This window comes from Cydia strobilella, chromosome 15, assembly GCF_947568885.1.
Source record: "Cydia strobilella chromosome 15, ilCydStro3.1, whole genome shotgun sequence".
In the NCBI taxonomy this organism is placed as follows: domain Eukaryota; kingdom Metazoa; phylum Arthropoda; class Insecta; order Lepidoptera; family Tortricidae; genus Cydia; species Cydia strobilella.
In genome coordinates, this window is record NC_086055.1 from 16,251,581 (window position 1) to 16,269,544 (window position 17,964).

The following is a 17,964-nucleotide window of genomic DNA, read 5'->3' on the forward strand; positions in this document are numbered from 1 at the left end:
ACAAAGGCTTTGCGGGAGCCCTGGGGCTCCGCGGAGCACACTTTGAGAATGGCTGTTTCAGAAGGTTTACAACACGTAAAACAAAAATAAAAAAGATAGTAAAAAAGTATTTTCTTTTCTGTGCTTTACAAAGATGTATTTAGTGTAGCTGCACAGGATTTGGGCCCCATTTTATAATTTTAAGTACGGGCAGGGGTGCGGAACCCCCCCTACTTCGGGCAAACTGGGCTCCATACGGCTCAGCATTAGGGTTGGCACAACTTGACGTGACGTCCGCCTGCATCCACAAATAAGACAATGACTTGAATTTTGACAACCCTAAATAACCGAAAGGGATAGTGCCTTATATTAGAAAGGGACAGCATCAAACTTCGGTTTTGTAGGAAGTTTCCTTTCTGTACGGTAGTACTATTATTTATTCTGTGGTACGGGTTACAAGTTACAATTTTACAGATTTGGACCAGCAACATTAATGCGATTGACATTTCCTTGTCCAATGATGTCCGGCCTTTTGAGTTTGACTGGTGTTGCCAGTGTAGTAAATCGGACATATAATCTGAGAAACCCTCGAGCAGTCAGTAAAAAAGGCATTTTTGAATGTAGTATGCGCATATCTTCTCATAGTATAATGAAATTAATGAACCATTATGTTTGCTTCCCACCCATTTTAAAGCTTCTAAATAGTTAGGTAAGCAGTGAATGAATGAATGAATGAATGAATGAATGAATGAATATGTATTTATTGCCACAACAGCGAATACAGAAAACACAATATCAAAAAGTTACTTAACCTATAAACATTATATCTATAACCTTAACCTTATATCTGTAACTTAATAACTAAACATTTGCTGTGACAAATGGTTTGGGCGTCAGCATAATGCTGCCAGCATCAGCTCAGCGTGAGTGACACTGCAGCGCTGTTTTTCAGCCCAGACCAAGATACCAATTAAAATAAATTAAATTAGCTCCGTATTTAACTACACAACACAAATACAATTCTCACTTAACCAAATCTCAAACTTCAATTTATATAAATAACAAAGTGCTGAAAATCTCTAAGACTACTCATCTATTTTTATTTATTTTATTTTTACCTAGGTACGCAGATTTGCCGTTTCCAGTTGTTTATTAAATATTAAGCGTTTGCAGTGTTTTTTAAATGTAATCAAACAACGTTTATATCTAATCGGTGGTGGTATATTGTTCCATATTTTTGAAGCAGCGTACCTAAAGCTACCCTTAAACCCTGCATAATTATGCTTAAACATCATTAAATTTAGCTTTATTGTCTCTCGTGTGGGGTATCGATTTTCTTTGTGGAAGGATAGTTTTTCAAACAGGTAAATCGGTTTTTTAGTATACACTACTCTATGTGTCAGGCATGCTATGTGAAGTTCCCTTCGTGACTCCATGTTAAGTATCCCTTTCTCAGCCAGGATTGGAGATATGTGAGCCCTTTTTGGGACATTTATACAAAATCGGATGCAGGCATTTTGAACCCTCTGGATGGCGCGCTTAGTATATTTGTGCAGCCTTGGTCCGTACACTGTGTCACAATAGTTAAAGGGAGATAATACGAGTTAATCAGTAAGGATGACTCTTATCTTATATTCGAGATGTTTGCGTATATTATACAGCACCTTTAGTTTAAAAAAGGCATTCTTTATTTTGATATTTATATGGTCAATATATCTTTGCTGCTCATCAATAACTAGACCCAAATTTCTAGCCTCAGTAACTCTCTCAAGTACCTTGTCGTTTATTACTATATTTAAATTCTGACTAATAACACTGCTTACTTGCTGTTTAGTGCCCATTACTAGATATTTTGTTTTGGCCGCATTCAAGACGAGGGTGTTTTTATGTGACCACTCATTAATAGCTTCTAGGTCGTTATTTAGTTCAATGATAGCAAGTTCTGAGTCCTTGGCGTAAAATGACCTATAAATTTGCGTGTCGTCTGCATAAAGATGGACTTTGCTGTGTTTTAGAACCTTTACTATGTCCGCCGTAAACGTTACAAACAGAAGAGGGCTGAGTATTGAACCCTGTGGTACACCTCGGTTCAGCTCCCTTATTTGTGACACTATGGGGTTTCCGTTTTGGTCCTCAGATATTACTTGCTGTTTCCTTTTAGTTAGAAATGATTTAAACCATTCTAGAGCATTATCTGACAAACCATAATATGATAACTTTGCAAGAAGTAGTTGGGAGTTCAGGCAATCGAAAGCTCTTGAGAAGTCTAACAGAACAAGTATAGAGCTTCTTCCTTCATCGGATGCTGCTAAAATATCGTCACTAACATGTGCCAAAGCCGTGGAAGTTCCATGCCCAACACGAAACCCCGACTGTATTGTAGGAAGGCGGCTGTTCTCTTCTAGATACGTCTCAAATTGTTTCTCAACGACTCGCTCTAAGACTTTAGAAAGAACGGGTAGAAGACTTATTGGCCGTAAATCTTTTAATTCCTCAACTTTTCCACTCTTAGGTATCGGCTTAACTATAGCGAGCTTCCATGCGTCGGGAAAGGCAACTGGAACGCGAGGAAAATGTTCAAGTATCATTTAGGTTTTATCGCTTTAAAGCAAGCCGTACAGAACGCTGTTTTTTTTTTAATTTTTCCCCGTGCATTTTACCTTAGTTAAATTACATTCAACATTTAAATGGAATTTGACTAAGGTAAAATGCATGGGGAAAAATTAAAAAAAAAACTGCGTACTGCACAGCTTGTTTTAAAGCGATAAAAACTTAAATGATACTTAAACATTTTTTTTAATCTTACATAAGCGAATTTGGCTCTTATTTGTCTACAATAATTTGTGGCTAAGCCGATAAAAAGATTATGATAACATAATAAATGAATTCTCTCTCTGGACAAAATTGTATGCGACTCGCATGCGAGATAGGAAGTATCTTTGCTTTGGTTATTTTTGATGACACGGAGGATAAGGCATATTAACTTTTTCGGACTTTTTACAAAATTTTGTCTCCCGATATTTCGACGCAATTACATGCATCTTGTTCACGAGTGACTGAAGATAGCGGGTGGGTGTCAAAGTTGGGTAAACCGCGCTCGGTCTGCCCTCATTCTATAGGTACATTCATTCTAGGTAATCACGGTCTATATCTATATTTCGGTCAATATAAGTCTAGTGAAACTAACCGTGAATCACTCAAAACTCTTAAAATTTTGTCCATTTTGATTAGAGCATATCATATCATATCATATCGTTTATTGCATACATGTGTTACAATAGGTCTTTTTTGTAGTTTAGGTTACAACATGCACCCGTATAACATTGGCAACCCTGGTTGTCTTTGTCTATGCTCTAAAGCGAAACATATCTTCGGGATTTCCCCCAAATAACATACATTTACTCGCATATTGTACTCAGTAGAGCGCCGGGCTCATAGCACAGAATAACTAATAGTCCTACCGTACAGAAAATTCACTCCTTCACAAAAGCCAGATTTAGGTACAAAATTATACCTATACTCGCCGCCTGCAAGCAAAATTGAAACTTATAACCGCGCACGAACCGTGAATCTTCTTTGCGCGCCGCAGTTTTATGACCGAGCTGCGAGTGTCGGCACGGGGTTGTCGCTTGACAAGTTTTTGTACCTATACCTACTGATTTATTATTTTTAAGATAAATATGTAGGAATTACAAACGTTGATTCTGTAAACATAAAATTTTTAGCCGGAGATAGTATGTCTGATTCTCACGGAAGTAGGTATGCCACAGAAGTAATTATTCCTTTGAAAATATGTCGGTCCATGTAGTCCGGAATTAAAAAAAAAAATTCTGCTTCCTTGTTCTTCCGTTTATTCAGACATCCGTAAACATAACATTATCTTTTATACAGATTAGATCGCGATTTAGGTTTCGAAGCCATTGCGTGTTTTCAATTTTGCGCGAGCGGCAGCCCACTGCCATACACCTGCCCGGGCGGTGCGCCGGCCAAATATACCTAAACTGCGCAGTGACACCCCCCTGCTCATAGACTCTTTGGCGATGACCCATCTGTCAAGTCAAGGATACAGAGCCTTGAGCATCGCCGTCGAGTCTCTTGCCTATCGGTGTTCTATCGGATACATTTCGGGGAGTGCGCACAGGAACTGCACGACCTGATCCCACCTTCCCCTTTCCATCATCGGACATCCAGGCGCGGGGAGCGAATGCACCCGTTCGTGGTCCACATTCCATTCGTTCGGACGAAACGTTTTGCCTCCTCCTTTTTGGTACGGACGTCTAAGGAATGGAATGCGCTCCCGCCATCTGTATTCCCTGATCAATATGACCTCGGTCTCTTTAAAACAAGAGTGAATAGGCTGTTACTGAACCGGTGAGCTCCATCTTAGGCCCTGTCTTCACTCTAAGAACAAATTAAATTATTTTCTATGAAAATGTTATTATTATTATTTCAGTTCATTCCTGTCTTCACTTTCCATCAGGTGTGACTAGGGCCAATCGCCGATCAGTTTATAATTAAAAAAAAATATTGAACGGGTTAAATAACTGCCCACTACTCACTTGTCTTATCTGTAATAGACTTGATAAACTACTGCTCATAAATTAATTAAGCAATCGCAAACAATGTTTACGTAATAGAGCTTTGCTTACTTTTCCTAAAAAAAGAAGGGGGGAGAGGGTTAAAAATTGCAAAAAGACCTTACTTACGTATTACTTGAAGGGATACGGAACGGGAACACATAGAAAACAAAGTATAATATACTTACGCGTTACGTATACGGATCTTGCAATTTTAGATAATACATAAATGCAAATAGGGGATATAAATAAATCTCACTACGGAATTAATAACATTGATATACCTACCTATTATTGTAACTTGATAAAGCGGTGCAAGCGATAATAGGCCTTAAACTTATTTAAAACAAAGTCTGCCCGTGCGCATTGTACACGTCCGCTCTGACAATACCTATCAAAACCGGTTGCATAAATAAACGTATGATACAATTTAGGGTTCCGTTGTACGGTCTACTTGGTTGTACAAACAGTAACACATTCTTAAGTAACCACATCCATGGAATTGGGCCTTATTTTGCAATAAGATTGACGAATTATCAGTCATCCGACGGAGTGAGGGAGTGAAGTAGGTAGTATTTCATGAGCATTACCTACTCATTTTCTATCTTTTTAACTGTTCATCATCTTCCTGGCGTCTTTCCTATGCTCATTGGAGCCTGGGGTCTGCTTTTTTTTTATCAATCAATCAATCAATCAATTTATTTTGCTATAATAAGGGTTGGTTTACAGGTGTTATTACAATAAGTATTTTTATGTACACTCCTTAATTAGCCATAATCTATAGCATGCAAAATATTCACAATTATTTACATATGTACAAATACAATTAAATTTAAACTTAATTAAAAAATGAATAATATTATGAGCCCATTTATAAATATTTCTAACCTTATTGCATTATAATATACATTAATATAGCAAAAAATCATTCAATTTATAAAATCTGCGTTCTAAAAGCCACTCACGTATTTTTTTATTAAATTGGTTATCGGGCACTTCTTTAAGCTGTTGTGGTATTTTATTATATATGTTTACACACATCACCGTACAATTCTTCTTAAATCGGCTTGTTTTTTGTTGTTTGCCCACCACAAGTCGGTTACAGTTCCTTGTGTTCCGTGGAAATAAATCACTAGCAGTCTTAAAAAGTGTTCTGTGCTTTCTTACAAATTTAGACACTTCTTCAATATATAAACATGCAAGAGGTAATATACCCAATCTAAAAAATAAGGGTTTACATGATTCCAAAGGACTAACTCCACAGATAGCACGAATACATCTTTTTTGGGCAACAAACGCTCTCTGAATGTCACCACCATTGCCCCAGATAATCAAGCCATATCTTAGTACAGATTCAACATATCCATAGTAGGCGGCCATAACTGTTTTGTGATCTGTCGTTTTTCTTAATCTACGAAGGACATATACAAATCTATTAATCTTATTACACACATTATTTATCTGGTCATACCAATTTAAATTACGGTCAACAAATATTCCTAAAAATTTTGTAATGTCGTTTTCTTTTAATTTATGTCCATTATAAAGTATATCTAAATGCTGATTATTATTATTAAAATTAATAAAATTTGTTTTATCTAAGTTAGTCTTTAAGTTGTTACGTTCAAGCCACTCGACTACAATATTTACTGTCTCATTAACCTGCGACTCGTGGTGGTTAATGCCCATCGAAAAATCATTGGTAACTACAATGGATATGTCATCAGCGAATAAGACGCACTTGTAATTAATTATATCTACAAGGTCATTGATGTATACTAAGAAAAGAAGCGGCCCAAGGATACTTCCTTGTGGTACCCCAAATTTATTGTTTCTAAACATAGATCTATGACACATGCTTACATTCTTACTTCTTCTTATACCACGTCGGTGGCAATCAAGCATACGGCCCGCCTGATGGTAAGCAGTTACCGTAGCCTATGGACGCCTGCAACACCGGAGGTATTAAACGCGCGTTGCCGACCCTTTAAAAACCTGTACACTCCTTTTTTGAAGAACCCCAAGTAACTAATCTTTGCTTAGTAACTAATCCCAAGAATTAGGGCGTAGGCACTAGTTTTTACGAAAGCGACTGTCATTTGACCTCCCCAGAGGTTCCCCCAGGCCTTACTGGGATTAGTCCGGTTTTCTCGCGATGTTTTTCTTCGAAAAGCATTTGGTAAATATTATGTAAATGATGCGTCGTAAATAGGTCGCTGCCCTGTATTTTTCGCAATGGGTTCGCAACAACTCATACAGAATGCTATAGACACCATGGATGAAGTCAGCATCAGGTAGATCTGCAAATGAAGTTACACTGAAGACGATATTTGCAGTGGCAAGGCGCTTCTCTTCCAGACGCTCGGCAAAATTGACCAGATGTCAACCCGTCGGAGGGATGGGGGTGTGAAGAGTCTCCAGGACATAAATAATTAGTGTTGAAGGAGACCGATCTAGACTAAGTGCCTGCCTTCGTTGCGAAGCGGGGCTGGACCGGTTACCGCCGGTCATCAGGCTCCTGAAGGACATTACCTACATTCCTGAAGACGAGTCTGGCAGAGGTGCAGTTTAAGTTAGAGGTAGCAGACAACACCATTTGTGAACTTCGTACCGAGGTGGAGACGAGGCGGGACACTGTTTCGGTATGTAGGTCAAACGAGGTGACTTAGGCTCGTGTAGTCGCACGCCCTTGCAGCTAGGCTATCAACGCTTCTTTGGCGCAATCTTTTCAACTCCTAATTTAATATACGTAGGTACCTACCCATTAAGAAGGTAAATAACACCTTTATTGGCAGCATAGTATACGAAATACCAACTTTACAATATCACAAAGCTCTTTACTACGGAACCCGACTTGAAACCAGCGTTCACCCTTCGCAGCTGTCTTCGCAAAAATAAAAGGAAGATCGGACGCCGGCAAGATGCTCGGCCGACCCTTTAGTGTTGTGTGGAAACCCAAACAAACATGTCTTGTGGGTGCTTTACTATATTAAGTTATTTCAAATTGAGTTGACTTTACTCTTGAACTGTTACTTTATAAAACTTATAATTCGTGCCATATATATTATAACTGGTAAGTTAATTGTGGTGGAAATATGATATGATTTATTTATCTCACTATATACAATTGCACTTAAAGTTACACATGGTAAATTCTTAGGAATTTATATTGTGATTGTCGGTTTTTTTACATTATGAATAATTGATTGATATGATGTGCTTACAATACATTTATATACAATACATAAATTGACGTTACTGTGTCTTGCTCTTGAACCGATATTTTTATTTTTTATTTATTTTATTATTTCAAAATAGTTGTACAGCATAACAGTATGAAATATATAGTCACTGCAAAACTACAAACAAATTAAAAACAAAAACAGGTAAACTAATAATATTATGTACCGTTAAGGATAACTCACGTTAGACCGGGCCGTGTCCGGGCCGGAGCTTCCGGCGCTTACTTTTCTATGACATGATCACGTGATGCTTTCCATAGAAAACGAAGCGCCGGAAGCTCCGGCCCGGACACGGCCCGGTCTAACGTGAGTCATCCTTTACCACCCTAAGATACAACAAACAACAAGCACATTCAAACTGTTGAAGGACGTGCATTCATCTCACAGAACCTATCAACGGTTATTTATTCGCAACATATTATATTTTGTGAGTATTTAGTATTTATAAAGTATGTTTTTGGAGTTGTTTTGAAAAAAACGCTTAAACACGCCGGTTGTTTACGTTTGAGCTGCGTGGCGCCAAGTTAACGTTTAAACTTCAAACATTTTTTTAAGAAGGTCGCAGGAAGTTGTGCAAAATAAGCAAAAACTTATGCATAAAAACCGTATGTTACATTACAAATCTCATTCAGTTTTGTATACCTTATGTAATTAAATCTGTTTTTGTTTTATATGTGGTGCAATAAAGAACATTACTTACTTACTTCTGCTGGGGCATATACGTTCATATAGCGAGGCAATTGAAATTGAAATTGAAATAGCCTTTATTCCTGACTCAGTTTAGTTTTTACAATATAGTTTTTAATATTAGTATATGTATCTATATTTTATTTATTTATGCTCTTTTTTTTCTGCTTCTTTGTCAGGCTGTCTTTGACATAGGCCTCCTCCTGGTGGCGCCACTCATCGCGGTTTTTTGAGAGTCTTCTCCAGTCTTCAGGAAAGTCATCTTCCCATTTGTATGGGGTCTTTTCTTTCCTCTTGGGTACCATTCCGTGACATCTTTTGTCCATTTGTCTTTTTGTGAGCGCATCATGTGCCCTGTCCATTTCCATTTGAGAGTTCTGATTCTCTGGGAAACATCTTCTATTTTGGTTGTTTTCCTAATATCTGTGAGTCTGCATCGGTCTCTTAGTTTTATTCCCAGCATACTCCTCTCCATACTTTGTTGAGTGACTTTGACTTTGTGCTCATTTTCTTTGGTTAAGGCCCAGGTTTCACAACCATATGTTAGTACTGGGAGTATACATGAGTTGTAAATTTTTCTTTTCCCAGAGATTGGCATTGAATTTGACTTCATAATTTCTTTAAGAGACCAGTATCTAGCCCAGCTGTTTGTAATTCTTCTTTGGATTTCTTGTGTTTGTTGTTTGTGTGGAGATATTAGTTGGCCTAAGTATATATAGTCTTTTACATATTCTATTTCTTGTTTTTTTTTTTTATTGTTTCTTTATTATTACTATTAGTCATAGCCTTCGTTTTAGAGATGTTCATCACTAAGCCAACTTTTTCACTTTCATTGGTAAGCTGGATGAGCATGTCCTGTAAAGACTTGGAATCGGTAGCAGCGAGGCAATTAGATAAAAAAAAGTTATTTTTGATATAAATTTGTATGCTGTGTATTATAATACTTATCTAAATATAACTTGCCTGTGCTTATTCATTATTGCGAGAGCGATTCAAAAAGTTTATTATCATGCTACTCGTTATGGAGCGAAACATGTCGAGCAATCATCGACTTTATAAACGTGAGTGACCCGGTTTAATATATTTAATAGTTTATTAATGCAGTGCCTAGTTTACTAATGTAACATACTGTTTTGGTGGGGAAGAGTGGGACTCCTGGGACTTCTGTCCCATTCCTTTCCTCAGAGTTCGTGCGCAGACAGTACAAAATATTAACATGTAACACGTGTTTTTCTTATGAATGAGGGCTATTATTTACCGGCAACGTCGTTATTTTTATCGATGACCCCACATGCGGTAGCAAGTACGGCACATGTGTGGGTATTCAACTATTTAGATGATTAAATGTCAACTGGATTTGTTACTGATGTGATACGACCTAGACACGACTTGCAGACCAGACCTTGCAGTGAATCCCAGCCGGTAGTACTATTAGTTATTCTGTGTCCCAGCCTAGTCGGTGGAGATCCTGCCTAGGAAGCGAGAGGTCTTGGTTTCGAATCCTAATAAGGGTATTTATTTGTGTATAGTAAGATAGTCATCATTGGTACATTTATGTAACCTACTTGATTGAATATCAGGGAAAAATGCGCACATTATTGGCGGAAATAGGTCCCAGTTGGTTTTTCTGTTGATATTGCACAACGTATAAAAATAGACAGGTAATAAAGGGATTTCCCGATAGGTTAATGTACAATAATATTATTCAAACAATAATAACTATATAGTTATGATGTAATTATCAATAAATAATTGACTATAATCTAATAAGTAAAATGCTACTCGCTCGATTAATTAATTATAGGTAGTTAAAGTTGTGAATCTGCAAGTAGTGACGTTAAAGTTAACGTTTTTTAAGTAGGTAATAGATATATGTAATTTAGAAAATAATAGGGGTATCTTATCTTAATTGAATATATAAGTAAGGGCAAAGTATATGTTTGATGTTAAGATTATGTATGATTCTAACTGCTGCAGGCGCCTGACCGAATACAGGAGCGGTATTTGACATGCGTTAAGTGACGTTTCGTGTTGAACTTCAGTTGAATGGAAAAAATCGTGTGTTGTCGAATAGGTAAATTTGACATTAGCAATACACAGTTAGGTGACAACGAAACCAAACCGAACCACGCCGAGTTCAGAGCCATTTTAAACCGTATAGTAGTAAGAAAACAAAGTTGATTTTTGTTGCATAATTTTTTCAATGAATGAGTTTTGGTTGTACCAAATGATACTTTCCACAGTTGGTGAACAAATGATTCATTCCACTGTTGAACTGATGTTGAAGCCGAAACTGACAGTTGTGCATCTCGAATAGGGCCCCAGGTATTAGCACGACCACTTAACGCGATTCATTTTAGGACCTAAACGGAACTGTGTCGCTGTTTCCTACCACGAAAATATTGCGATCAAATTTCGACCGAGCGAGAGATAAGCGACCCATCTCAAGTGTATTTCCTACCATTAACTGCCACTTGAGCCGTCTGAGTCGTAGGAATGTCAAATTTAGCCATTCAGTAAAACTTTTCAATTCACAATACTTGTTCTAAAGAATACACTCGCCAGTATAACGCCAAATAAACTTTCTTATCGCTAGTTCGCGCTGATCGGCTACCTGTCAGACTTTTATTCTTACTTCACACTCGATTTTTTCAGACTAAAGATAGGACGGCTATGCACAAAATGTCCGTCGACGACGGTGCAGAGCTGCTGCGGTCTCCGGAACCTGAGGGCAGCCAGCTTAATGATAGGATTTTTCAAAGTGGTACGTAACAATGTCAAATTATTTTCATTAAATTTTGCTAAACGTGTCTAATTATGAATAAATCAAATTTTAATTTATTATTTTGATTTGTGTTGTTAAAAAGTAGAAATACAATGTTTATAGTTTGATACAGAAGTAATTTTATGACTAACAAAATATTAAAGAAAAGAAAATCAGGAAGAAAATAGTTAAGATATGTAGATATATTAGATATTATGTCTCCCGTGGCCGGGTGTACGAGTATTAGTGCTTTTGGCGTCAACCGCGAAAGCTGAAGGCGCTGGTTCAAATCCAGCCTTAGCTGCCGAATTCATTGTCATTCTTCTCGGATTTCACGGGCCTATACTTAAATCCCGGTCTTTTGATAAGCTTGCGTGGGGATATAGATCCAACACGTAGAGGCCCCTTGGAGAGCTTTAATGTCATGTAGAACATTGTCATTATTATTAATCAGAGTTAACTAAAATTAAATACAAATAAAACATGGAAACAGAAAACGCATTTCAATTTAAAAAGTGCCCGCGCGCATCATACCAGTGACATAAATTGCGATTCATTATCTACTCAAGTCAAGGATCTTTAAAGTTCAAATGCTTCTCTTAATCTTCAGTAGATGTTTCATATATTTTTACTTTTTAGTTGCTGTTCCTTGCAGCAATAATAGGCTTAATATCAATAATGAGCGGCCAACACACGGGCGGAGCTAACGGAGAGATAGCTCAGAAACCTACAGCCCAGCTGATCCTAGCTCTACCTAGAGTATAGGATTCCTGTTCCTGGCTGTTGGGCTGATCGCTGGATTGTTTAAGGTATGTATACATTTTCAGTCTGTCTATGCTACGTTTTTACTCCAATTCCTCCGTTAAATTGTTCAGAAACCTACAGCCCAGCTGGTGCTGGCACTACTGATGAGTATAGGATTCCTGTTCCTGGCTCTTGGGCTGATCGCTGGATTGTTTAAGGTATGTATACATTTTCAGTCTGTCTATGCTACGTTTTTACTCCAATTCCTACGTTAAATGGCTCAGGAACCTACAGCCCAGTTGGTGCTGGCGCTACTGATGAGTATAGGATTCCTGTTCCTGGCTGTTGGGCTGATCACTGGATTGTTTAAGGTATGTATTTGTATACATTTTCAGTATGTCTATGCTACGTTTTTACTCCAATTCCTCCGTTAAATTGCTCAGAAACCTACAGCCCAGCTGGTGCTGGCACTACTGATGAGTATAGGATTCCTGTTCCTGGCTCTTGGGCTGATCGCTGGATTGTTTAAGGTATGTATACATTTTCAGTCTGTCTATGCTACGTTTTTACTCCAATTCCTACGTTAAATGGCTCAGGAACCTACAGCCCAGTTGATGCTGGTGCTACTGATGAGTATAGGATTCCTGTTCCTGGCTGTTGGGCTGATCACTGGATTGTTTAAGGTATGTATTTGTATACATTTTCAGTATGTGTATGCTACGTTTTTACTCCAATTCCTCCGTTAAATTGCTCAGAAACCTACAGCCCAGCTGGTGCTGGCACTACTGATGAGTATAGGATTCCTGTTCCTGGCTCTTGGGCTGATCACTGGATTGTTTAAGGTATGTATACATTTTCAGTCGGTCTATGCTACGTTTATACTCCAAATCCTACGTTAAATGGCTCAGGAACCTACAGCCCAGCTGGTTCTGGCGCTACTGATGAGTATAGGATTCCTGTTCCTGGCTGTTGGGCTGATCGCTGGATTGTTTAAGGTATGTATACATTTTCAGTCTGTCTATGCTACGTTTTTACTCCAATTCCTACGTTAAATGGCTCAGGAACCTACAGCCCAGCTGGTTCTGGCGCTACTGATGAGTATAGGATTCCTGTTCCTGGCTGTTGGGCTGATCACTGGATTGTTTAAGGTATGTATTTGTATACATTTTCAGTCTATGCTACGTTTTTACTCCTAATCCTACGCTGGTGCTGGCGCTTCTGATGAATGCTAATGTTTTCACTCCAAGATGTATTGTGAAATGAGTTTGTTAAGTAAGTTTGTTAAAGAATAGAAATATAAATAATTTATTCGTAAACAAAATAGAAAATTACTTATACAAAAACAGAAAAACAAAAAAAAAATCGGACAAGTGCTAGTCGGACTCGCCCTTCGAAGGATCCGTACTTTTTAGTATTTGTTGTTATAGCGGCATCAGAAATACATCTTCTATGAAAATTTCAACTGTCTAGCTGTCACGGTTGATGAGATACAGCCTGGCGACAGACAGACGGACAGACCGACAGACCGATAGACGGACAGACGGACAGAGGAGTCTTAGTAATAGGGTCCAGTTTTTACCCTTTGGGTACGGAACCCTAAAAAAGAGAAAGTGCCTCGAAATGGTCTCATCTCACCATGTTGCTGCAGGCATCCAGCGCTGATCTTCCGACTTCCGATGAGACCAGACGTATTTAGGAATTATAGTTTTGTCAAAGGTTTGTAAACTGAATGTTTGTCAATTATTGTTTGTTTTTTTTTATACTACGTCGGTGGCAAACAAGCATACGGCCCGCCTGATGTTAAGCAGTCTCCATAGCCTATGTACGCCTGCAACTCCAGAGGAGTTACATGCGCGTTGCCGACCCTAACACTCCTCTCCCTCGAGCTCTGGCAACCTTACTCACCGGCAGGAACACAACACTATTAGTAGGGTCTAGTGTTATTTGGCTGCGGTTTTCTGTAAGGTGGAGGTACCTCCCCAGTTGGGCTCTGCTCTAGATCTGGAATGACATCCGCTGTCCTGTGCCCTACCACACAAAAGCGAGATGTTATTCACAGTGCCCATACCTCTCTTTTAGACGTTGTTTTAGGACATACCCGGGTCCTGTGAAATGATTGTTTACATAAGTATTTGAAATATGTTTACAGAAACGGCGGAACTACGTGATGATCTACTGGGTGGCGAACTGGGTGTGGATTGCGCTGAGTCTGATAGGACTTTTTACACAGTCGCAGGGCGTGCTACGGTGGATCATAGTCTTCTGGTACGCTGGTTAGTATAATTTTAAATTTAAAGAGATGTAAAAAAAAAAAAAAAACCGGCCAAGTGCGAGTCGGACTCGCGTTCCAAGGGTTCCGTACATTACACAATTTAAACAATGTATTTTTTTTGTGAAACGTGAGTGAAATGTCTTTAAAAACCCCGTAGGGGTCGGATCATAAACTAAGTAATTAAGCCCGACTCACGCTTGCCTGCACATTTCTAATAGGTTTTTCTGTAATATATTTTGTGTATTTTTTTCAAAATTTCAGACCCAGTAGTTTCGGAGATAAAAGCGTAGGAATGGTAATTTTTTGCCTATTTTCTTGAATAACTTCTAAATTGTTTATTCTAAAATTATAAAAAAATATATTTGAGATTCTCACAATGAGCTTTTTCATTTGATATGTAACATGATATAGTTTAAAAAACTTTATTTTTTAATTTTCACATTTACCCTCCAAAAGTGGCCACCATGTTTAAAATTTATTTGTTTCGTCTTTGGGTCACAAACTTACATATGTATACCAAATTTCAACTTAATTGGTCCAGTAGTTTCTGAGAAAATAGGCTGTGACAAACAGACAGACAGATAGACAGACAGACAGACGCACGAGTGATCCTATAAGGGTTCCGTTTTTTCCTTTTGAGGTACGGAACCCTAAAAAACGATCAAATCAAAGTGAGGAAAGTTGGTTACAACGATTGATGTTCCAAAGTTTGCGAGTTCGAGTTTCGCCGCTGTTGGACAATTGTTTTATTCCACTGTAGTCATAGATAAATTATTAATTCTCATTCAATACATCAGTTTCCTTGCTTAATGAATAATTATATAGTTGTATATAAACTTGCTTAGAACTGTCTTAGAAGTGAGCACTCATTAAAGCTTATTTATTTCTCTATGATTTACTTTATGAGTTTCTCAATTCAAACATAGACAGAAATAATCATTATGCTAGTACCTCCTAGCACCCAAAAGAAAGGGATCTAGTTTTCTTTGTTCTAATCTACTGACAAATTTGGTTTGCCAGACTACACATAATTTACTGGTAACATTCATATCACCGCTTTCCCGATTGCATGCTAAAGTTTAATATTTTACGATTTTTTTAACTTTTTACTAAAGTGAAGCCTATAAACCCAAATAGGAAACTATAACCTATGCTTTGTCATATCACATTTATAATCGGGTCTATCGTGAATTTATTTTGTTACCTTTATTTACCGTCGTTTCGCGGTAGACCCGATTATAAATGTGATTTGACCCTTAAATGCATGATTTTTTATTTTTTATTGGAAAAAATGTTTTAACTTAAATGTTTTTAGCTTTTTTCTGTTGAATCTGTGAGCTGTCCAATGCTTTGTATATATTTGGCAACAATATGCATTTAAGGGTTAATATTTGTCACTTAAACTATCGTGAGACATATTTCAAAATATTTATCAGTACGGTTTTTACTCACTATTATTTTTAGTCGCTTTTGGCGACATGTTTTGGATTCTTTGGGAATCCATCCTCAGGCACGAGTGTCCGCGGCGGTTGTACGTCGTGTGCAAGCGACTAAAAAAAAATAATAGTGAGTAAAAACCGTACTGATAAATATTTTGTTAATATAGGAAACTATAACCTATGCTTTGTCATATCACATTTATAATCGGGTCTATCGTGAATTTATTTTGTTACCTTTATTTACCGTCGTTTCGCGGTAGACCCGATTATAAATGTGATTTGACCCTTAAATGCATGATTTTTTATTTTTTATTGGAAAAAATGTTTTAACTTAAATGTTTTTAGCTTTTTTCTGTTGAATCTGTGAGCTGTCCAATGCTTTGTATATATTTGGCAACAATATGCATTTAAGGGTTAATATTTGTCACTTAAACTATCGTGAGACATATTTCAAAATATTTATCAGTACGGTTTTTACTCACTATTATTTTTAGTCGCTTTTGGCGACATGTTTCGGATTCTTTGGGAATCCATCCTCAGGCACGAGTGTCCGCGGCGGTTGTACGTCGTGTGCAAGCGACTAAAAAAAAATAATAGTGAGTAAAAACCGTACTGGTAAATATTTTGTTAATATTTGTGTTCAAAGCGCGAAGGTTTTAAATTTTATATAACCTATGCTTTGTTGGGATTTGTCCGGTTTTCTCTCAATGTTTTTCTACCAAATGCAAGCGGCTTACTTTTTTCGTATTCTATTATTGCTAATTATTGGAACATACATACATACAATACTTCGTAATTATTTTTTTGCACATACGTTACTTTACTGGTCAAGGCGGGAACAGTGGCTCACTCAAACTAATTTCAACACGAGAGGCTATTTGCTTCCCTTCTAATACAGCAATCAGGACAAATTCCAATCGAATGTATGACCAATGGTTTTTAGGGTTCCGTACCCAAAGGGTAAAAACGCGACCCTATTACTAAGACTCCGCTGTCCGTCTGTCCGTCTGTCACCAGGCTGTATCTCATGAACCGTGATAGCTAGACAGTTGAAATTTTCACAGATGATGTATTTCTGTTGCCGCTAAACAACAAATACTAAAAAGTACGTAACCCTCGGTGCGCGAGTCCAACTCGCACTTGGCCGGTTTTTTAACACGCGAGGGTGCTACAGTATAGAGCGATATTTGGGCGACTGAGCCACTGTTCCCGCTTTGACCCTACTAATTATATTTTCAGTGGCTGACATCTACTTTCAAATCGTGATACGGAGTTACTACTTGGAGATGACGGGCGCCGTGGCGCACCTACCGCAGTATAACGCGCCGGGGATCGCTCGATTTTAACTTAGCTGCAGGTTATTACGCTGATGCGAGACAGCGCTATGCACGTATATAACGACGTCCCGCTCGCACATCTAAACTACTACCTGGAGATGACAGGGGCCGTGGCTGCGCCTGCGCATCCACCGCAGTATAACGCGCCGGAGATCGCTCTATATTAAAGGCTTAGCTGCAAGTTATCACCCTGATGCGAGACAGCGCCATGAACGTATATAACGACGTCCCGCTCGCACATCGAAACTATTACCTGGAGAAGATAGGGGCCGTGGCTGCGCCTGCGCACCTACCGCAGCATAACGCGCTGGGGATCGCTCGATATTAGGGTGAAACACATAAAGGCTCACTTCTGTGGACAATACAATAAATGTTAACGTTTCTGGTACAGTCAAAGAATTTAATTTCAGTACCGATTTCGTACAATCGAGGACATTGGCAGTGAACCACCTTAAGGGCAAAAATCGTTTAAACGTCTTACAGACGGTCAGGTGATCATAAAATGGGTGACCAATAGCAGGGCTCTTAAAAATGTGGGTGTTGAAAAAAAGGATAGCTCAGATAAAGTTTATTGCAGTCCATTGTCTTGTGACGGTCGGCATTTGCAAACTAAGATAAAGAATCCAAAATGCATCCTAATTGGTTATCTATGGGGAAGCGAAGGTCAGCCTAAACAACAACAAGTAATAAACTGTCCTTACTACCTATTATTTGTCTTATTACCTGTTTTTACCCTTTCCATTATTAAGATAAGGAATCTGGGAGGCGGAGTTTACCCAAGCCACATTTAAGGTGTATTAGAGTTTTTGAAGTGCTAGTAGAGTTAGGTCGTGTAGAGTTAGAAGCTTGGCTCTACATTAGATCTGATAACTTTTTGACAGTGCGAGATATATGGTCGTCTTCGCAACATTTTACATGAAGAT

At 38.2% G+C, this 17,964-nt stretch overlaps 1 protein-coding gene across 3 annotated transcripts; it reads left to right on the top strand.

Moving 5' to 3' along the window:
• Positions 1–7,515: 7,515 nt before the first annotated feature.
• LOC134747825 (uncharacterized) lies at positions 7,516–17,705 on the top strand. Of its 3 annotated transcripts, XR_010128364.1 has the most exons (5): positions 7,516–7,629; positions 11,141–11,249; positions 11,889–12,058; positions 14,143–14,266; positions 16,944–17,699. XR_010128364.1 is itself a non-coding variant. In XM_063682464.1 (3 exons), the coding sequence occupies exons 1-3, from the start codon at positions 12,893–12,895 to the stop codon at positions 17,048–17,050; spliced, it is 327 nt and encodes a 108-aa protein (XP_063538534.1). In that variant the 5' UTR covers positions 12,862–12,892; the 3' UTR covers positions 17,051–17,705. The 3 variants fall into 3 exon arrangements, 2 of the variants coding, with proteins under 2 accessions (XP_063538534.1, XP_063538535.1); XM_063682464.1 differs by lacking the exons at positions 7,516–7,629; positions 11,141–11,249; positions 11,889–12,058 and adding an exon at positions 12,862–12,988 and having other exon boundaries at positions 16,944–17,705; XM_063682465.1 differs by lacking the exons at positions 7,516–7,629; positions 11,141–11,249; positions 11,889–12,058 and adding an exon at positions 13,035–13,141 and having other exon boundaries at positions 16,944–17,705.
• The last annotated feature ends 259 nt before the right edge of the window (positions 17,706–17,964 follow it).

What these genes read in the sequence shown, in the direction of transcription:
- LOC134747825 (XM_063682464.1), top strand. Translation starts at nt 12,893, where the DNA reads ATGGCTCAGGAACCTACAGCCCAGCTGGTTCTGGCGCTACTGATGAGT. An exon ending in TGATCGCTGGATTGTTTAAG is followed by an intron (nt 12,989 to 14,142) that starts GTATGTATACAT and finishes ATATGTTTACAG; the next exon opens with AAACGGCGGAACTACGTGAT. An exon ending in CATAGTCTTCTGGTACGCTG is followed by an intron (nt 14,267 to 16,943) that starts GTTAGTATAATT and finishes TTATATTTTCAG; the next exon opens with TGGCTGACATCTACTTTCAA.